General features: G+C 40.5%; 1 protein-coding gene across 2 annotated transcripts in view; it reads right to left on the bottom strand.

The window, feature by feature from the left end:
- Nucleotides 1–3,901: 3,901 nt before the first annotated feature.
- The window catches only part of lpar1 (lysophosphatidic acid receptor 1), a 32,139-nt gene continuing 18,708 nt past the window's right edge, over nucleotides 3,902–17,332 (bottom strand). For both annotated transcript variants that reach the window (XM_029515416.1, XM_029515417.1), the window contains one exon: nucleotides 3,902–7,637. In XM_029515416.1, coding sequence (XP_029371276.1) covers nucleotides 7,312–7,637 — 326 coding nt within the window. In that variant the 3' untranslated portion in view covers nucleotides 3,902–7,311. The remainder of the gene's footprint in view (nucleotides 7,638–17,332) is intronic.

A 17,332-nucleotide genomic window follows, 5' to 3' on the forward strand; every position in this document is an offset into this window, starting at 1 on the left:
GAAATTTCAGTTACGGCAGTTGGAAAGACAGGGTGGACAGGACCTTCAACTGAGCCCCTACATGTCACATTTCTCTGACCCTAAAAGTAGTGAAATGACTGCTCCTCTGTGAATTTAATCATGACCCTCCACTAATTCATGTTCCATCCCAGGCCCTCACTCCCACCCACCAAAAATAGTGCCCAAAGTGTTTTAACATGTGAATTCTGCAATCTTCTTCTTCACCACAAGAGGGATTGTGGGGGGGGGGGGTTGCTCACACACAACCCAGTCAATTTCTAACTAAGAACATGGTTGTTTTCTAAGACATGTCCCTGTACCTGAGCTCAATGGAGGACGTGTTTTAGGGATTCTCAAAGTAAACTGTTTAGAGTAGGCGGCACACATTTGTTTTTCACCCTCATCAGTATACAAACAGAAGTCAGTAATGACAAAACATAAAAGAAGATTTTGCAAATGTATTAAAAAAGAAAAACATTGACAGTGAGTATCCAGGCCCTTTCCCCAGGACTTAGTTGAATCACCTTTGGAAGGAACTACTGCCTCAAGTCTGGAGTATGATGCAACAACCTTTGAACATCTGGATTTGGAATCTGCTTTGCTGCAAATCCTCACTAGCTCTGTCAGGCTGGAAGGGGACCATTGGTGGGCGGCCATTTTCAGGTCTCTCCAGACATGTTCAGCAGAGTCCAACTCAGTCCAACTCTGGCTGGGACACAAAAGGAGTTGTCTCTAAGTCACTCAAGCATTGTACTGGCTGTGTGCTTAGGGTCAATGTCCAGTTGGAAAGTGAACCTTTGGCACAGTTTGAGTTCCAAAGTGCTCTCTAGAGCAGATCTTCATTAAGGACGTCTCTGTACTTTGTGCTTTTCAGCTCTCCCTCAATCCTGACCACACAGAATCTCTGGAGCTCAACGAGTGTGAAGCAGAGGAGGGAGGGCAGCTCAAGGAAGAGTCCTTTGTCACTCCAAACCTCTTCAACACAGGAATTATGGAGGCCCCTGTGCTATTGGTTCAGTTTTTTTTTTTTTTTTTCCTTTTCTAAGATGAGTTATTGGAGAAAATCCTGTCTCTGAGCTCTGCAGTGAGTCGCCTGCAACTTTGGCCTGTTGCTCTGATGTGAGTTGTTGTTTGTGGTTCAGACCTTATATAGATGGGAGTGCGTCTTTCCAAATTACGTCCAATCAATGTAACTGACAACAGGTGGGCTACAATCAAGGTGCTGGCACATTTGAAAAACCATTAGGAGAAATTAGATCTTAATCTTAAAGTGCCATAACAAAAGGTCTCCACAACTATTTAATATTTCAGATTTTAATCTGAACACATTTTTAAGGATCTCCAAAATGTCCTATTTGCTTCATCATTGAATTTATCTTGGCAGGGTAAAACTTCAGTTTAAATATTTCTTAATTTTATGAGAAGAATGGAATGAAACCACATTTTTCAATAATAATAATAATAAACACTACTCCTACTACTATTACTATTCATGTTCAGCTGATTTTGCAAACACTTCAACAGTCAGTTCAGTCTCCTCACATTTTCCAACATCTACTCTCTTTGCTCATTTCTCTTTGCTTAGGGCCTTTTTGTTTCCTCCCTTTCTCTCCCTGCTGTTTCTTATCAGTATTTGCAGTCTGTTCCGTCTCGCTGTCTCCATTTGCACTGCTTTTGAAATGTTTTACTCAGATTTATCACACAACCAGCTGCAGATTCTGTGTAAGCAGCACTCATTCACAGTGAATTAGCCAATTGTCCCTACTCCAAACAAAAGGTTCATCTGAATGGACTCTCTAACCTTCCTGCCAACTTGCAAAAGTGGCTCTCAGCGTTTGGTGACCAGAGACTATTAAATCTCTTCCTGTTCTGACATGATTATCTCCTTGGGTTCAGTGCATTTTCACTGCAAAGAACGTTGATAATGCTTCAGAGGAAGTTGAATGTGTTGAATTGTTTTGAATGTTCAACCGAGGTGCATGTTTAGTGCCTTGTTGTCTTTTCTATGTATTATAAAGTTTGCTGTCTAATCCAATCATGGGCTTTAGCCAATCTGCCATTTTGTCACTGACACTGACATTTTTGTCACTCAGCAAACTTTGGTGGGATGAAGATGTGACATCCCACTCACTCACCAACAGCACAGAGGAATTTCCTGTGTGGCTGCGCTGGCTCTGATTGGCCTATTCAGGGAGTTGCAGGAAACAAGGCGACATATATCAGTCAACTTGAGGCTAGCACGTAAAAACTGTGGAACAATAAACACAGAGAAAGAGAGTGAGAATAAGGGAGAGAGCATTCTTTCCTATAAAAACATTTGGCTGTTGTTGCTAGGACTCCTGCTTAATTCATGTCACACATGACACATCATGGCCCCAACTGCTCTTGGTAGCCTTAAACATTCACACATACCACATTTGCACAATGCACTACTTCATGTAGCGTCTGTTTCTTGTCACAGTCCACATCATGCAAAATGATTACTTTCTAACTTGTGTAAGTCAGTGTTTTAACTGGGGCTTGATTATGATTTAATATTTTCTTATTTGTCTGTTCTTTGATTTTTTTTAATTAGAAATACTTTTTCCTTCATGTTGAGTGTTCCACAACTATTCTGGTCGACTCTAAGGGCTCGAAAAGGCAGGCACGTGTTTTACTGACAAATCCATACAGAAACAACTTCATCAGCTCAAAGCCAAAAACATTGGCTCTACACATAGTGGTTAGCACTGTTGCGTCACAATAAGAAGGTTGCTGGCTCAGTTCCTGGCCTGGGGCCTTTTTGTGTGGAGTTTGTATGTTCTCCCCGGGCCTGTGTGGGTTTCCTCCAGATACTCCGGTTTCCTCCCACCATGCAAAGACATCATGTTTGGGTTAATTGGTGACTCTAAAGTGTCTGTAGGTCTGAGTGTGAGTGTGAATGGTTGTTGGCCTCTGTCTGTCTCTGTGTGTTGGCCCTGTGATGGACTGGTGACCCGTCCAGGATGTACCCCGCCCTCGCCCAGTGTGAGCTGGCATTGGCTCCAGCAAGCCCACGACCTGGAAACGGATAAGCAGTAGAAAATTAATGATTTAATGAATCAACTGGCTAGCTGAACAAGGCGAAACATTAAGATGCCTTCATGAGTTGGTAGAGACCAAAAGAGAGCATTGAGTTTATGCTCACCATGTGGCTAGAAGCATAACTCAAAATGAATGCTAATGTTGCCCTCCCAAAAAAACTTGTCATCGTAAGTAAGGTTAAAATAACAACACGGCAGCTCAGTCTTTCAAAATGTAAATTCAGTCAAAATACCTGTATAATGTATAATGTATGAAAGAGGGGAAAAATCATGACCCTAAATACAAAAGCATTTAAAGCCAGGCAGCTCTTCAGTCCACAAGGAGACAAAAACTCCCGGTGTATTGAATGAGTCATATCCAGAAAACACCAGTGGTGCAAAGAAAAAATAAGTGCAAAATAAAGTGTTGTGTAATGAGTGTTCTTCTCACCTCCAAGCAATCAACCATCCTTTGCAGAATATAGAAATTTTATGAATGGCCTCAAGGTCTGTATATTATTATTAGGTCCACCATGAAACACTGCATGTCACAAAGCATACATTATCGGTCTGTGTCTGTCTTTGACCTTGTGTGTTGGCGTGTTTGCCTGTTGACTTTTTTTGGATGGAAAAACACAGTGGGATAACAGAAAGGAGCAAACCACCACAGGGCCAAACATGTTTGATAGCTGCTTTAGTTTCAACAAAGACAAAAACAACACAATAAGTCAGACTTTTTCATATGTTGTTTTTTTTTTATTGTTGTTGGGATATCAACACTATGACTCTGGCTGCACATTCATTGATATTGGCCTCTACAGAATGGATAGTATGCGTCAAAACTTTCTACAAACTACTTGTACATGGTATAGTTAAATCTGAGGCAGACTTTTTTCTTTTTTTTTTTTTTTTTTTTGAAGCAATGTTTCACTCTGGAAGAATAAAATGTGTCAGACCTACGGCTTCCAGCTTGAAGGTCGAGTACAGTGAATATTTCCACTCTGGATGCACTCTTTGGGTTCATCAGCAATGTTTGTTCAACCATTATGACAAAGTGCAACACACCAGCTGTGTCTCATCAAGACACTTCCAGTGGATTATATGTTTTTGCAGATTAAATGCTGGGTGTGCGTTTAGACGTGCATTTGACACGAGTGTGTGTTACTCTTGAGAATGTTTTTTTTTTTTTTTTTGGTCTCCTAATATTATCCTCCCTCTAATTAAAAAAACATATAAAAAAATATATTAAATTACCCATACATCTAGGTCATTTGAAATTGTTCAGTGTTCTTTTTTACTCTTTTGTCATTTGGGGTCATCTGAGGTGATGTCTCGCGTATCTGCATCATGAAAAATACTGGGGAAAAAAAAAAAAATTCTACAAAAGTAAAATATTGCTTCAACAGTGAGATTAATTTTTGTTCAGCTATAAGGCAAATGTAAGACAGCGGTGTTAGCAACACACAATCTTAAGGAGTAGCTGCACACCACGTGAAGATCTGCTTTACTGGCCCTCAGTCTCACCTTGTAGTGACGTAGATGTGGGCTCCAGGACATTATGACATCACTAGTGGGCGTGGCCAGAGGTGAAATATACATTAACCAGAGGGGGGCAGTAAATCACTTTTTACACGGGTGCAAAGTTACTCCTCAAAAAAGGAGAACTGGAAGGCACTGCAAACGTAGATATCTAGTTCTGGGTCACAAACAAGTTAATAACTATAACTGCATCTATGACAAATTCATTCATTAGGGTCATAATAGGAAGAGCTCATGACATTAAACCATAAACAAAATCCTACAGTACATTTGGACAGAGCATAACAGTTAAATTTACAAACACAAAACATTTTCCCTTTGGTGATTAACTTTGAATAATATATTTTATATACATACATACTGTACACATATACTTACAATGGTATACAAAGAGTGACACACTGGTAAACAAAGACATACAAGGACAGAAGGTTTAGTTGGTTTGTTATATAACCTGAATCTGTAAAATCAAATATTGAGGGTTGGATCCAGAGTCATAGATCGACTAAGTTTGGTCAATAAAGCCACGCGTGGCGCTCCCGCTGTCAGCACTGCTGTAAGGCCTCTGGTGAAATTTGCAGTCAAAAATGGACAAACACAAAGAGTGAACAGTGGGAAACCAAACAACCTTGGATCTTACAGTATGTGTGGCCAATGTTGACACTGACTAATGCCAGCTTACTTCATGTTAGCGCTGCAGTTTAAATCGCTGACAAACATGTCGCTTCCTGGAAAACATCCGACTGTATCTTTGGCTGTCTTTCTTACTTTGCTGTCAGCTGTTTGGAGCTTTGTCTGCAGGTTCTGGAAAAAGAGTGTTTTGAATTCAAGTCACGACAAACTGTTCAGCTGGTAATTTTTAACAACGCACGTCACAGAATCGCTGTGCTGACTTTCGGCAATCACAAGTTAATGGCTGAAAAGGAGTTAGGATTTGGGGGGGTGGGGGGCACTTGTGGAAATAATGTGAAACCATTCAACACTGGACTGGCTAAACTCACACAATCAGTTAGAGTAAACAGCCATGCTTCGTTGTTGTCAGTAGACCTAAAGAGTTAAGACTTGACCTGAAATGCTCACTGCTGCAGTTCAAGTCCACAAATTTCATGAAGATGTCAAGTAAACCAGCAACTTTATCATGATGACCAGGACCAACTATATGATGACATATAGAAATCATATATCCTGGATGGTAGTCTGTATTTCTGCACATCAGCACTAACAACAAACATGTGCACACCTTTTTTTTCTGGGTAGCAGTAAAGATATTTTTCAGTCCCTCCATGAAGTGTTGGTTGAAACCATGCACACCAAGGAGACCTAATAGCCATGGAAGATGATAGCAGCTATTGGCGTATTAAAGAATTCAGTTGCAAACTGAATTCACAACTGGCCATTTAGCGTTTTATTTGGCTGTGGCCACATGGCTTAAATTCATATAGTGACAAGAGCGTATCAATGTCTTTAGTTCTGAGACAACTGCTAGTAAATTGAGCAGGTTAGGGTATGCAACTAAAATTGTTTCCATCAGCTGCTGTAGCATTTGTGGCAGAAGGAGTTTGTGAAAAACTGTTTCAGATGGGCGTTCCTTAAAATCCATTCTATCTTCATATCCTCTCCCTTCCGCCTCTCAAAAACATGATGGAGTCTACACCCATTTTCAGTTTCAGAACCACCAGGGGAGGAATTTCACATTCACCTCACCTCACTAAACTGACGTGACCTTCACCTTGTCTCCACACAACACTGTGGTGCACAGCCTGCTCAAAAACTGCAAACATCCTCCTCCTCTTTTTGGTTAGGTCCCTGGAACGGCATGTCTTTAATTCGTCTGAGATAATAAACAACTCTGGATTTCCTGTAGATCTTGGATCCCTCATACATTTAAAAGAAACTGATAGGATGGACTCTCAAAGGCTTTTCACTGGGAGAGGATGAGCAGTAGAATCATTGTCTTTTTTTGTATTAAATTTGCAGTATCACCTAAAAGTGATATATGAATCCAATGTGCAAAAGGACAGTGGCTCTGGTAATTCAAACATTTGCTTGAATCCATAGTGGGTAGAGCATCACTGCAGTATTTTTAGTAACCATGCCAACCATATTGGCATACAAGTCACTGTACAATTAATTTGTGTGCCTTTTAGGGGTTTCTTTCTTGGAAAAGTTTTAAACCTGGAAAGAAGTCCAAACCAGAAATGAATGTTGCAGCTAATAATAATTAGATACGATATGGCCGTAGCCAATGATGACAACAGGATGCAAAGTGAGAGACGACTGGAGAAAGAGGATGAGTTATACTGGCATTACCTTCATTTCACAGATTACTTTTAAATAGTTCATAACAGCATTGCCTGTAACGACACATTTAACACCAAACATCAAATGATAAACAACTCAACAAAAATACTAACAGCCTATCAGAGTCCTCGGAGATCAGCCTTATTCCTGCGTTTTGACCTCCACACAGAGATAAAGTCTTTTCATCTTTCTTCATAGTTGCCACTCTCCTCTTTGTTGTGATCTCATCCAACTCATCATCAAATCCACTCCATCTACCTAATTTTCGCTCCCACATATGTCACGCCACTGTCTTTTTTCGTCCATATCATGCTCCCCAGTCCCTCTTGACCTGCCCATACCTTCGTTTACCCTTTATCAGTCTCTATTTCCAAAAGAGATTAACCCCATCAAGCAGTGCGGATTAATCTCCATGATATCCAGCCCTCGTTTATACCACTGAGTGTTCATTGTGGTGGTGCTGGTGGTGCATGCCGCCGCCGCCGCCGAGCACCGTGTGGTTGATGGACGACGCCGACCGGTCGGATCCTTCCGCCATCGTGCCGTTCACGTTCTCCTGTCGCTGACAGCACAGGATCTGCCTGAAGGTGGCGCTCATCTCCTTGTCACGGTAGGAGTAGATGATGGGGTTCATGGCTGAGTTGAACTCGGCGAGAAGTAGGAAGAACTTCTCGAAGGTGAGGACGTTGCAGCTGGCGCAGAAGACGTCGAGGAGGAGAATGACCAGGCCTGGCGTCCAGCAGATAATGAACGCCCCTGAAGACACATTAGAGAAAAATACAGTTTCAAGTGATTCGGCACACCATCATAGATTACTGCATAAAAATACAGATTCATATACACTGCTATATTACCTTGGCATATATAAGTATTTTTGTGTGATTGATGACCATGAGACCATTGGTGTAGCTCTTTTAGTGACCAAGTCGGGTATTCTGAATGCTTCTGGACAGAAGGCGTTATCACATTTGGGTGTAACCCCTCCAGCATGTGCTCAGAGCAACACATGGGAAAAAAAGAAAAGAACAAGCGATGTTCTTTGCTCACATAGCTTTATTACGAATGAGCAAATATAGCTGATGTTTTCAAATGCTCCACCTCCCAGTTTCCTATGCCCTCCCATGAGTCTAATGATACACTTGGGCTGACTGTACAGTTACAGTATTTCCACAATGATGTGATGTGACGTTGAGTCTCTGGAATTTCACCCCAATCAAGATCATTACACTGCGAGTTTCCGGAGTTAAAATTTTGATGGCTCAGGCTTTAAGAAGCGATGACTCTGTTTTGAATCAGACTTAAATTTTGCTGACTCGTACTTCAGAAACAGCGATTCACATGGGCTCAAATTTGAGTACTTACACTCTTTAAGTGTATCCTTTAAGTTCATTGTTTTTGTGTGTGTCTTCAAACAAACAAAAATCACTCTCCGACCGCTTCATTTAATGGCCAAACCACCAAACTTTTACAGATGTAAAAGTATTCTATTAGTACTTTGAGTACTTCTGTTTTATATTGCAAATGTTTATTATGGAAAGTGCATTAGAGCTCCATTAAGGAAGGTCCAAAATGGAAAACATCCCTAAAAATGCTTGTCGGTCTAAATTACATTTGTATAAGTACAATCACACAAATTGATCTGAAATAAATACAAAACACCACCTTGACAACTTACTGGCAATCTATGTGAAGAGAAAATCAATCCTCCATTTACTTTCACCTCACAATCACATTTCTCATTTCTCCAACTGCCTTTGATGCACGAGATACATATGAAAACAATATAAGGGAAAGGGGAAAATGCAATTGACCTTTGACCTGAGGCAGCTTTTCCCATATTACCTCACTATATGTATTACCTACTGATTTATCAATTATTTTGTTAAATAAATACAGAAAAAGCCAAAGATTTCCAAACCAAATCCTACCCAGTTTCAAAGAGGAAATTGGCTCAAGCATCCTGTCAATCACAAACTCTCCTTCAGCAACATCTCCCATTAACCCTTAACGAGAAACATGGGGAAAAAAGAAAAACGGTCGACCTCTTCCTTCTTTTATCTGCCCTGTCTTGAATACTCCATCATCAAATCTCTAATCTCCTAACCTCATCTGTGTGAGGACAATGTATCATTTTGTCTCTGAGATGAAGTGTGCTGGCATAGTGGAGAGCGTGGAGGGCTGGTGGGTGGGTGTGTGTGTGTGTGTGTGTGGTGGGGGGGGGGTATGTGGTGTCACTGATTCATTACTCATAAATGTCAAGTTCAAGAATGTGTGATTTCAGTCAACAGATGCTATTTGTCCTAACTATAAGACAACTGCGGGACATTACACTCTTGAGACAGTAAGACAGAAAGTCCTGATGAGAAATTAGGCAAGTACAGACGAGAGAGACAATACTGACAGGCGGGCCTGTTATCTGTTAGTGTTCTGCAGGCGGCAGCTGCACTGGAGGCTTGACCTCACTTCCCAGCTATGCAGGCAGACTCTCTTGAGTTAGATAAATTTCTCGAATGGTTCGCAGCTCAGCAGAGAAACTATCCAAACTATTTGTCTCTCAGTGAAAGATCTTACAATGGATGGAACAAGGTAAAAAAAATAAATAAAATAGGAAAAACATTCCAAGGACAAACATTATGATTGTGATTACATGATCACTTTTCTTGCCTCTAGCAAAATCTACCCAAAATGTAATCTATATTCTTTCCCCAGTAAGGGATGAAGCAACATAAATTAAAACAGCACTCAAAACACAAAATACTTGCTGAGTGTTTGCAATCTTACTGCTGTTCAGTTTTCCCACAGAATGAGGAAGAAAAAAGTCTGTGTGTGAAGCTGTGACGTGAGATCTTTCACCCCTGGATTCTTTCATTTCCTCCTCTGAATCCAGGGGTATATAGTTGCCTGCGTTACACCCTTCATCTCAAAATGACCTCCTGACATGAAAAGAAGCCAGTTTACCACGGCCACATCCAGAAGCATTTCTTCTTTGCCAGGTTCACAGAGGTTAAAGCCAGCTATTTTATGAACAACTGCGTCCTCTGGCAGATCGAGATGAATCCCTTTCTGTTGTCACTTGGCGAAGGGGAGGACACAGGAGGAAAGTACACTAAAAGAAGCTCCTTAGGCAGGTCTGGGAAATGAGTATGGAAATGTATAGAAAATTAGGAGCATTCCTTCCAGGTCTTGATGGAATGAGGAATTTCACAGAAGCAAGGTATACGTATGGGTGCTGTTATGTCCTATACACATAGCAACGGTGTGCTCTGTGACACATCGTGCTATTTGCCATATAGCTGTACACTGATATGAGCTGAGCTACTCTGCAATACTGTAATATTTCAACAAATAATAAATTATGTACTAACAAAGGTCTTAATAACTTGTCATGCCCCTTTTTAACTTGTCATTCAATTTCAGTTATGTATCATTTTCATACAGTTTCTTTTAAAAAGAAAAGGATTTTTTTTTTTTGTTGTTTTTTTACTTTTCTCATTACTTTTATGGTTTTTGTTCTTTTTTTCAATTGGTGGAAATAGACTTCCACAAAGGAGGATTCTGGGAAGAAAAATAAGGAAATAATAGAGACCAGACTATGGAAATGAACCTCATACTCCCACAAACACACACATGAAACACTGAGGGTAGACACGAATAAACACTCACATGTGCAGACACAAACACATGCAAACACTCACTTACATAATTGTACATGGCACACAGACCGTTGGAGGAGCACTCCAACACACTTACAACATTTGGGCGGTGTTGAGCAAATACTCTACTACAAAAAATGTCCACTCCATCCCAGCATGCTTAGCCCTGCAGTCAACATTACAATCAATATTACGAGAAAGATTCTGGGTTAAATTTTTCTCTGTGCCTTAGGTTAGGAAACAGCATTTTCTTAAGTAATCTAAAATTGTATCTTTCGGGAAAGGCTTTGCTCTAATGGCTGATGTATCAGGTTTCTTGGATTTGTCATCATTTGGATGTTTATGGGTTTGTTTTTTTTGTTTTTTTTTTTCAGCATCAGTGACGCATTTTCTATTCTCTTTTCCAGAGACAGCAGCTTGTTCTATTACCCTCAGTCACATGTAGCGAAGCAAAGAATTACAGTAAAATGAGGTTAAATGGCTTAAAGGATCATACTGGTCTTTTTGTGTGTCTGGTCCATCTAAGTTGAAATTACTGCTTGACTGTGCTCATTTTAGGCTGCCGTCAACTTCCAGATATCTGGCTCTGGCTTTGAGAGGAAAACAACTTGCAGGGATTTGAATGTCAATCCATCACAGTCAGCATTATACATTCATCCATTCATTCATCTTGTGCCGCTTATCCATTTCCCGGCTGTGGGTGCAGGAGTGCAGGAGCCAATCCCAGCTCATCAGTCCATTACAGACATTATACGTTATACAGTAATTACACTATGAACCACAAACAGATATGGTTTCTTGTCAGCAACAGGTGGAGATCACTGCGGTTTGACTTGAGCCTTGGCATTTGTTTTATTTCCAGTGATTATGATACACCCTCTGAGCAGACTGAAGGCTACAGCAAGTAACTATTACAAAGTTATGTGACAGCCTAGGCTAGCTGGTTAGCATGCTAACTTGGAAGAATACTGAGTAACAGTAGAAAAGAAGAGGTTTATACTGGCAAAATTTAATGGTGTCCTCTACGCTGACACAGCTGTCAGTGTTAAAGTTGGCTATATATTGGAATAGCAAAATGTGCAAATACAGCCTTTAAGGTAAGAGAACTATTCTGAGCTGTGAACACTTCAGTCCTCCTGAAACCAGCAAGTTGCTCCGACAGGCACAGGTCAGGTTGTCGATATTAAGGACTTTTTAGATCATTTCAGCTCAGCAACTGGATCCACTACTGTGCAAAAGTGGATTTGTACAGGACATGTTCAAACACCTCCTTCACCTTTAAGCAGCAGATGCTGTTTTTGAGGACAGTCCTCTGATGTTTCAGCAGTGTGACATTAAGTTAACACCACTATTACACGCATACACACAAACAAAATAATTAAATGTCTTACCTTGTCTGAAAATTAAGTGAAATCTTTTAAAAACACCTTTTATTAAAAACTGTTAAAATATTTATGTGCATCAACTAAATCGTAACACTTGAAGGCTTGCTGGATGGCCCTCTAAAGTCTCATAAAGCTGTGTCTGACACTTCTGAGTGTCTCTGCATTGAACTGATGTTTTCCACATGTAGTAACATACTTAACTCATTACAGAGCTTCACGTTCTGCTATCTTGGATTTACATGTCTTACTATAATTTCCCACATGGCTTAATGCCGGCTTAGGTTTCCAGTAATGTGCAATTCTCTCAGGCCTTTAGAAATGAATGAACACCCAATATTAAATTACAGTTCTCACATCTAATTCCCCTTTTTTTTCCTCATTAATGTCTCAGTCTGCATCTCTTCATCGCTTCTTGCCGTTTCCTCTCCCCCGCTCCCTCTCTACATTCTACTCCATTTTTCCTTTTTTTTTTCCACTTCTTCTCTCCCTTGCTCATCTTCGATATCTTTCTTTCTGTTTATTTCCTTATTATTTTTCTAACACAGCCATTGTCTGCGGTTGTGATCATGTACATCATGTACATTTCTGAAAGGACCCAATGGGTTCCCAGTTGTGTCCTGAAGGATTTCTTTGTCCTCTTTCCTCATTTCCACATTACCACTTCCACAGACACATACACACACACTGAAGATAAAAGTTCGCATTCAGTAGCTGAGTGTTCACTTATTGATAATGAGACTTGTGATGCTCAGAGTGATGGAGTGTGATGGTGATGTCACAGCAATCTAATGGTTAGAGAAATGTGCTTTTGACTGGAAATACAGCAAAGTCTTTGAAATGGCAAAAAATTGCTGTTTTTGTTTTTGTCTTTCTTTTGCTCTGCTGGCATGTGAGGCCTATAATATTGTCTATAAAGATGCTTAACAGCATTAGTGACTCATGCCTACGTTCAGAGATTTCCAGTTTTTAAACCTTACATCTGTTTTTCCTCACTGTTTTGGAGTAAAGGAAACAAAAGTTGATGGTAAAAACAATGTAAATTAGTACTGCTGTATTGTTCTGTTATGGTTTAGATCAAATCCAGATTGCTATCAACATTCATGCCAAAACTGAATCTGATTTAAGGGGTTAATCTTGTCTCTTTTTTATGCGATTCATAGCTAAAATAATAGACTCCTGTTCATTTCCTGTGACTATATTGTTGTCAAAGTATTGCTGCATTTTTTTTTCTCTGCTTCCTCTTTGGTGTCACCAGATTCTGTTACTTCTGGTTTTGATTGAAGAAGTTTTTTTTAACAGACAAATACAAAATACATAAGTTGATTCACTGTTTTCATTTGACCTCTAAAATAGATTTTTTTGTAAAGGGACTATTTATAAATTATGCTATTGGCTCATAGCCAGTATTAACATTAACTGCTCTTTTTTTACAAGCTTAGAAAATACATTCAGCATCAGAACTTAATTCCTTGACTGACAAAGACCGGTTTCCATTGGTGGAAAAGAACAATCATGTCACCTATACTTAACAACTTTTCTTCTGCTGAACCCAGCATGCTAACCAGCTAGGCCTGGCTAGTGACTCACTGCACTAATCTGTGCTGAAAAAGTAATTCTACCAAGAGTGTTACACAAACTCTTACCAACTGTATGTTGGCTGAACTCTTGGCGCTATCGCTGCTCTTGTTTGGAAACTGTAGTGAGTGAGAACACTTTCAATTAGCCCCTTTAAAGATCTCAACCTAAGGCTCTTACTGCGATGGTAACTATGAAGTTGACATATTTGTCCAAAAGATTTAGAGCAAGTAGGATTAATCGTGGGCACATTCAATCCTTCATACATATATTAACAGCAAATACTATAAATATATCCTGAAACAGGCCCAAACATCCATCTGTTACTTATACTGCTTATCTGTCTGGGTTGTGGGGGAGCTGGAGCCAATCCCAGCTGACTTTGGTAAAAGTCAGGGTGCACCCTACGAAGGTCACCGGTCTATAGCAGGGCTGACATAGAGAGACAACCATTCACAGAGAGCTGAAGAACTTGGAGGGAACCCACAAAGGCAAAGGGGGAACATGCATACTCCACACAGGAAGGGCTTAGGCTTGGGGATCTTACCCAGAACCTTGTTTTTTGTTAGGCAACAGTGCTAACCACTGGATTTCTGTATATCAGTCATGGTACAGCTGCATATATATGTGTGCAGGCAGTGTTTATTCAGCGATACAGATTCTGTGCATTTACATAATGTAATTAGCCTTCAGTGTTGAAGTGGTTGCGTCTGCCATAGCCATGCTGGATTCAAATTACCTAGAAAATGAACATTTAGAGGAAACCTGTAATCCACCACCAGTGTAACTTTTACTTGCTTACATAAGTGAAACATCAGTGCGTTTCCTGTGTGGCAAAACAGGATACTTTCTCCTTCTCAGGGAGTAATGGAAGAAATGTAACAACCACAGAGAACTGTTAGATATTAGACTGAGAGTTTCAAGTGACAGGTTGCAAACAGCAAACCCCCCCCCCGTTGTTGGCTGTAAACTACTTGTGCAGTATTGAATCAGATGGTGAGCTAATTCCAGTTCATTCCAAGTGAGAAAAAAAAAAAAAGAACAAAGTTTGTCTGTTATAGTTTTACTTAAGTACACTAAACCTCTGCTGCCACACACTGTCACACGCTGAGTCGATCGGAATAACCCTACACATTCACTGTTATGTGTTAAAGGAGGATTGAACAGTTTGCCAGAAAGCGACAACTGATGCTGGACACATGCTGCCATTATGAGTGATTAGAAAAGCTGGACAGTGAGCGGCAATTTCCTGCATTAAGTGCATTACACATACACACGCAGAGAACAGGTGACATTGTAAGATGCATACCAATCATGTTTCCATGCTGAGAGTGGATTGGAGGGTTTGGTTCGTGGTGGGCTGTGATTGGTTCTGCTACTAGTCAGCCAGAAGACACACATATATTGCAGTGGCAGAGTGATGGCAAAGTGTGTGTTTGTAAAGCTATTATTTGTTGTCCTCATTTTGAAATCTAGGTATGAAAATTAGTGACTGGTTGCGTCTAGCACTGTGATTTCAAAAACAAGTGTAAGTCACTGTTACGCCATCTGTTTGCATGTGTTTGGCCGATGGTATGTCTTGGCACTCCGCTCTGTCTGAGGATGCAACCGCGTGCCACACCAAGAGCTTTAGAATAATCAAATCATTCACAGATGAGCTCTACACAAGCCACCACCTGACACACAGACACACAAGGGTCATGGTCAATTTAACATACATTGACTCATTAAACAGAGTTGAAGAGAATCTCTGTTGGTGTCATTCAAATACTTTTTTCAACAGGGCATGAAGGTTAGAGAGGGTGTCAACAGCCTGATAGATCATTTCACATCAGATTAGATTTGATGTTTCAGCTCACAGTTTTGGTATCTGATTAGAAACGGCACCAACACAGCAATATTGCCTTCCAAGTCAGAAGCACTATTTGACAACAAAATGTCTGCCTCCATTTTGTACGCGGCACATCCTGACATCACCACAGAGCCAGCTCGGGAACACAAAACATGCACGGTAAGCAACAAAACAAGGAGGAAACAACAATAATGGAGGAAAGAGAGCTTCAACCGACCCTTCGAGGAAAAAGTTATGGACTCAGGGGTCCGGTCTCTAGTCTAGTCTCTGTAGGGGGGGCGTCTGGTGTCTCGTCTAGTCTCTGGGTTTTTTTTTTTTTGCCTTGCCCAGTCCATCACTTATCACCAATTAACATAGACATGTTCATGTGCACCGGGAATCGAACCGCATCCTTCATCACTAACCACTACGCCACCAATCACAGAAGCATGGATAAATGTTTAAAACTGAAAAAGGCTCTTTCACGTCTTCAGTTATCATTCTGTCTTGCAAAGCAGACTGCTGTAGATCATGAGGATCCTTTGCACACATATAGATTGAGGCAGAAATCATTATGAATCAAATCATTTTGAATTGAAAATTAATTTTGAATCAAATCATAGTTCCAAAAAATGGAATCGTGAGATAGTAAAAGATTCCCACCTCTAATGTTTATCCTTGTTATTCTGAAATCTGAAAATTACACCAGTTCTACTGTAACCACACAATTTTGTATATGTCAGACTGGTCAGTTAACTGTTGAATAATTTCCACCCAAAACATTAATTGTGAGACCTAGCACAACCCTGCTGAAACATGCACTTGGCCTTGCCTCACTTTTTCCCACTGTTAAACTCCTTAGTCCAAGACCATGAACCTGATTGTGGCAATTGAGCCCACAGAGTTTAAAAAATAAAGGTACGTCCACACATTTGCGCACAACAATTTGCAAAATGCCAATCCAATGCCAATAGAAAAAACTTTCAACAATCATTTGTTCCATTTATTTATATGTGTGATAAAATTCTCATTCCCTATAGCTACTATTTTTGGGAAAACCCCATGGAAGTATTGTGAATTCTCTTTGCAATCACGGTCCATGTGAATGGGGCTAACCTTTTGTCCTGATGTTATTTATCACGCCCGGGGATTTATGAGAATGAGCGACAGTCCATGTGAGTATGTGTACATACGTGTGCAAGTGTGTGTAACCAACGTTTTTTTTTTTTTTTTCCTCCAAACCCCAGCATGTCCTTCTGAGAAGAAATCAACCATAGCTGGGTTTACAGCATCCTGAGAGGGACAAGTGCAGAGGACAGTAGGCAGCAGGGGAGTAGTTATCGTCATCTGGTCAGCAGATGGGAAAAGCTGGGATGGCTATTGCTGTGGGATTTACTTTCTGGTCAAACAGCAAAGGCTGGATTTATCTCAAATCCCAGAAACTACCAATTTTTGTGTTTGTTTTAAATTGACCAAATAGCACATAAAAAAGGCAAAGAGGAAAAACCGTCCAAGAGATTCCTCCAGGTATTCTGGTTTAACACTGTCCAAAGACATCATGTTTTGGTTGAATGGTGACTCTAAATTGTCCGTAGGTCTGAGTGTGAGTGGTGGTCTGCCTCTGTGTTTTGGCCCTGTGATGGACTGGTGACCTGTCCAAGGTGCAGCCCGCCCTCCCCCAGTGTGAGCTGGGATTGGTTCCAGCAACCCCCGCAATCCCAAAACAGACACGTGGCAGAAGATGAATGAATGAATGTCCAAAAAATGTGAGTGAGTGGACTGCTCATCAAAATGAAAGTACTTCCTTCTCCATCACCGTAACAAAGAACTGTGTTCTTTAATATCTTCCTCTGTGGTTAAAAATGACCTCATTCAGTAACAGCAGTGGATTACAGACTGAACCGAAACACATTACACCCTCACTCTAAAGCCTCTTTCCCAGTATGAGCCTGGCATCAATTAAAAGGCATAATCAAATAAAGTTTATATCACATAGTGAGTATGTAA

Source organism: Echeneis naucrates, chromosome 12, assembly GCF_900963305.1.
Source record: "Echeneis naucrates chromosome 12, fEcheNa1.1, whole genome shotgun sequence".
NCBI classification, from domain to species: domain Eukaryota; kingdom Metazoa; phylum Chordata; class Actinopteri; order Carangiformes; family Echeneidae; genus Echeneis; species Echeneis naucrates.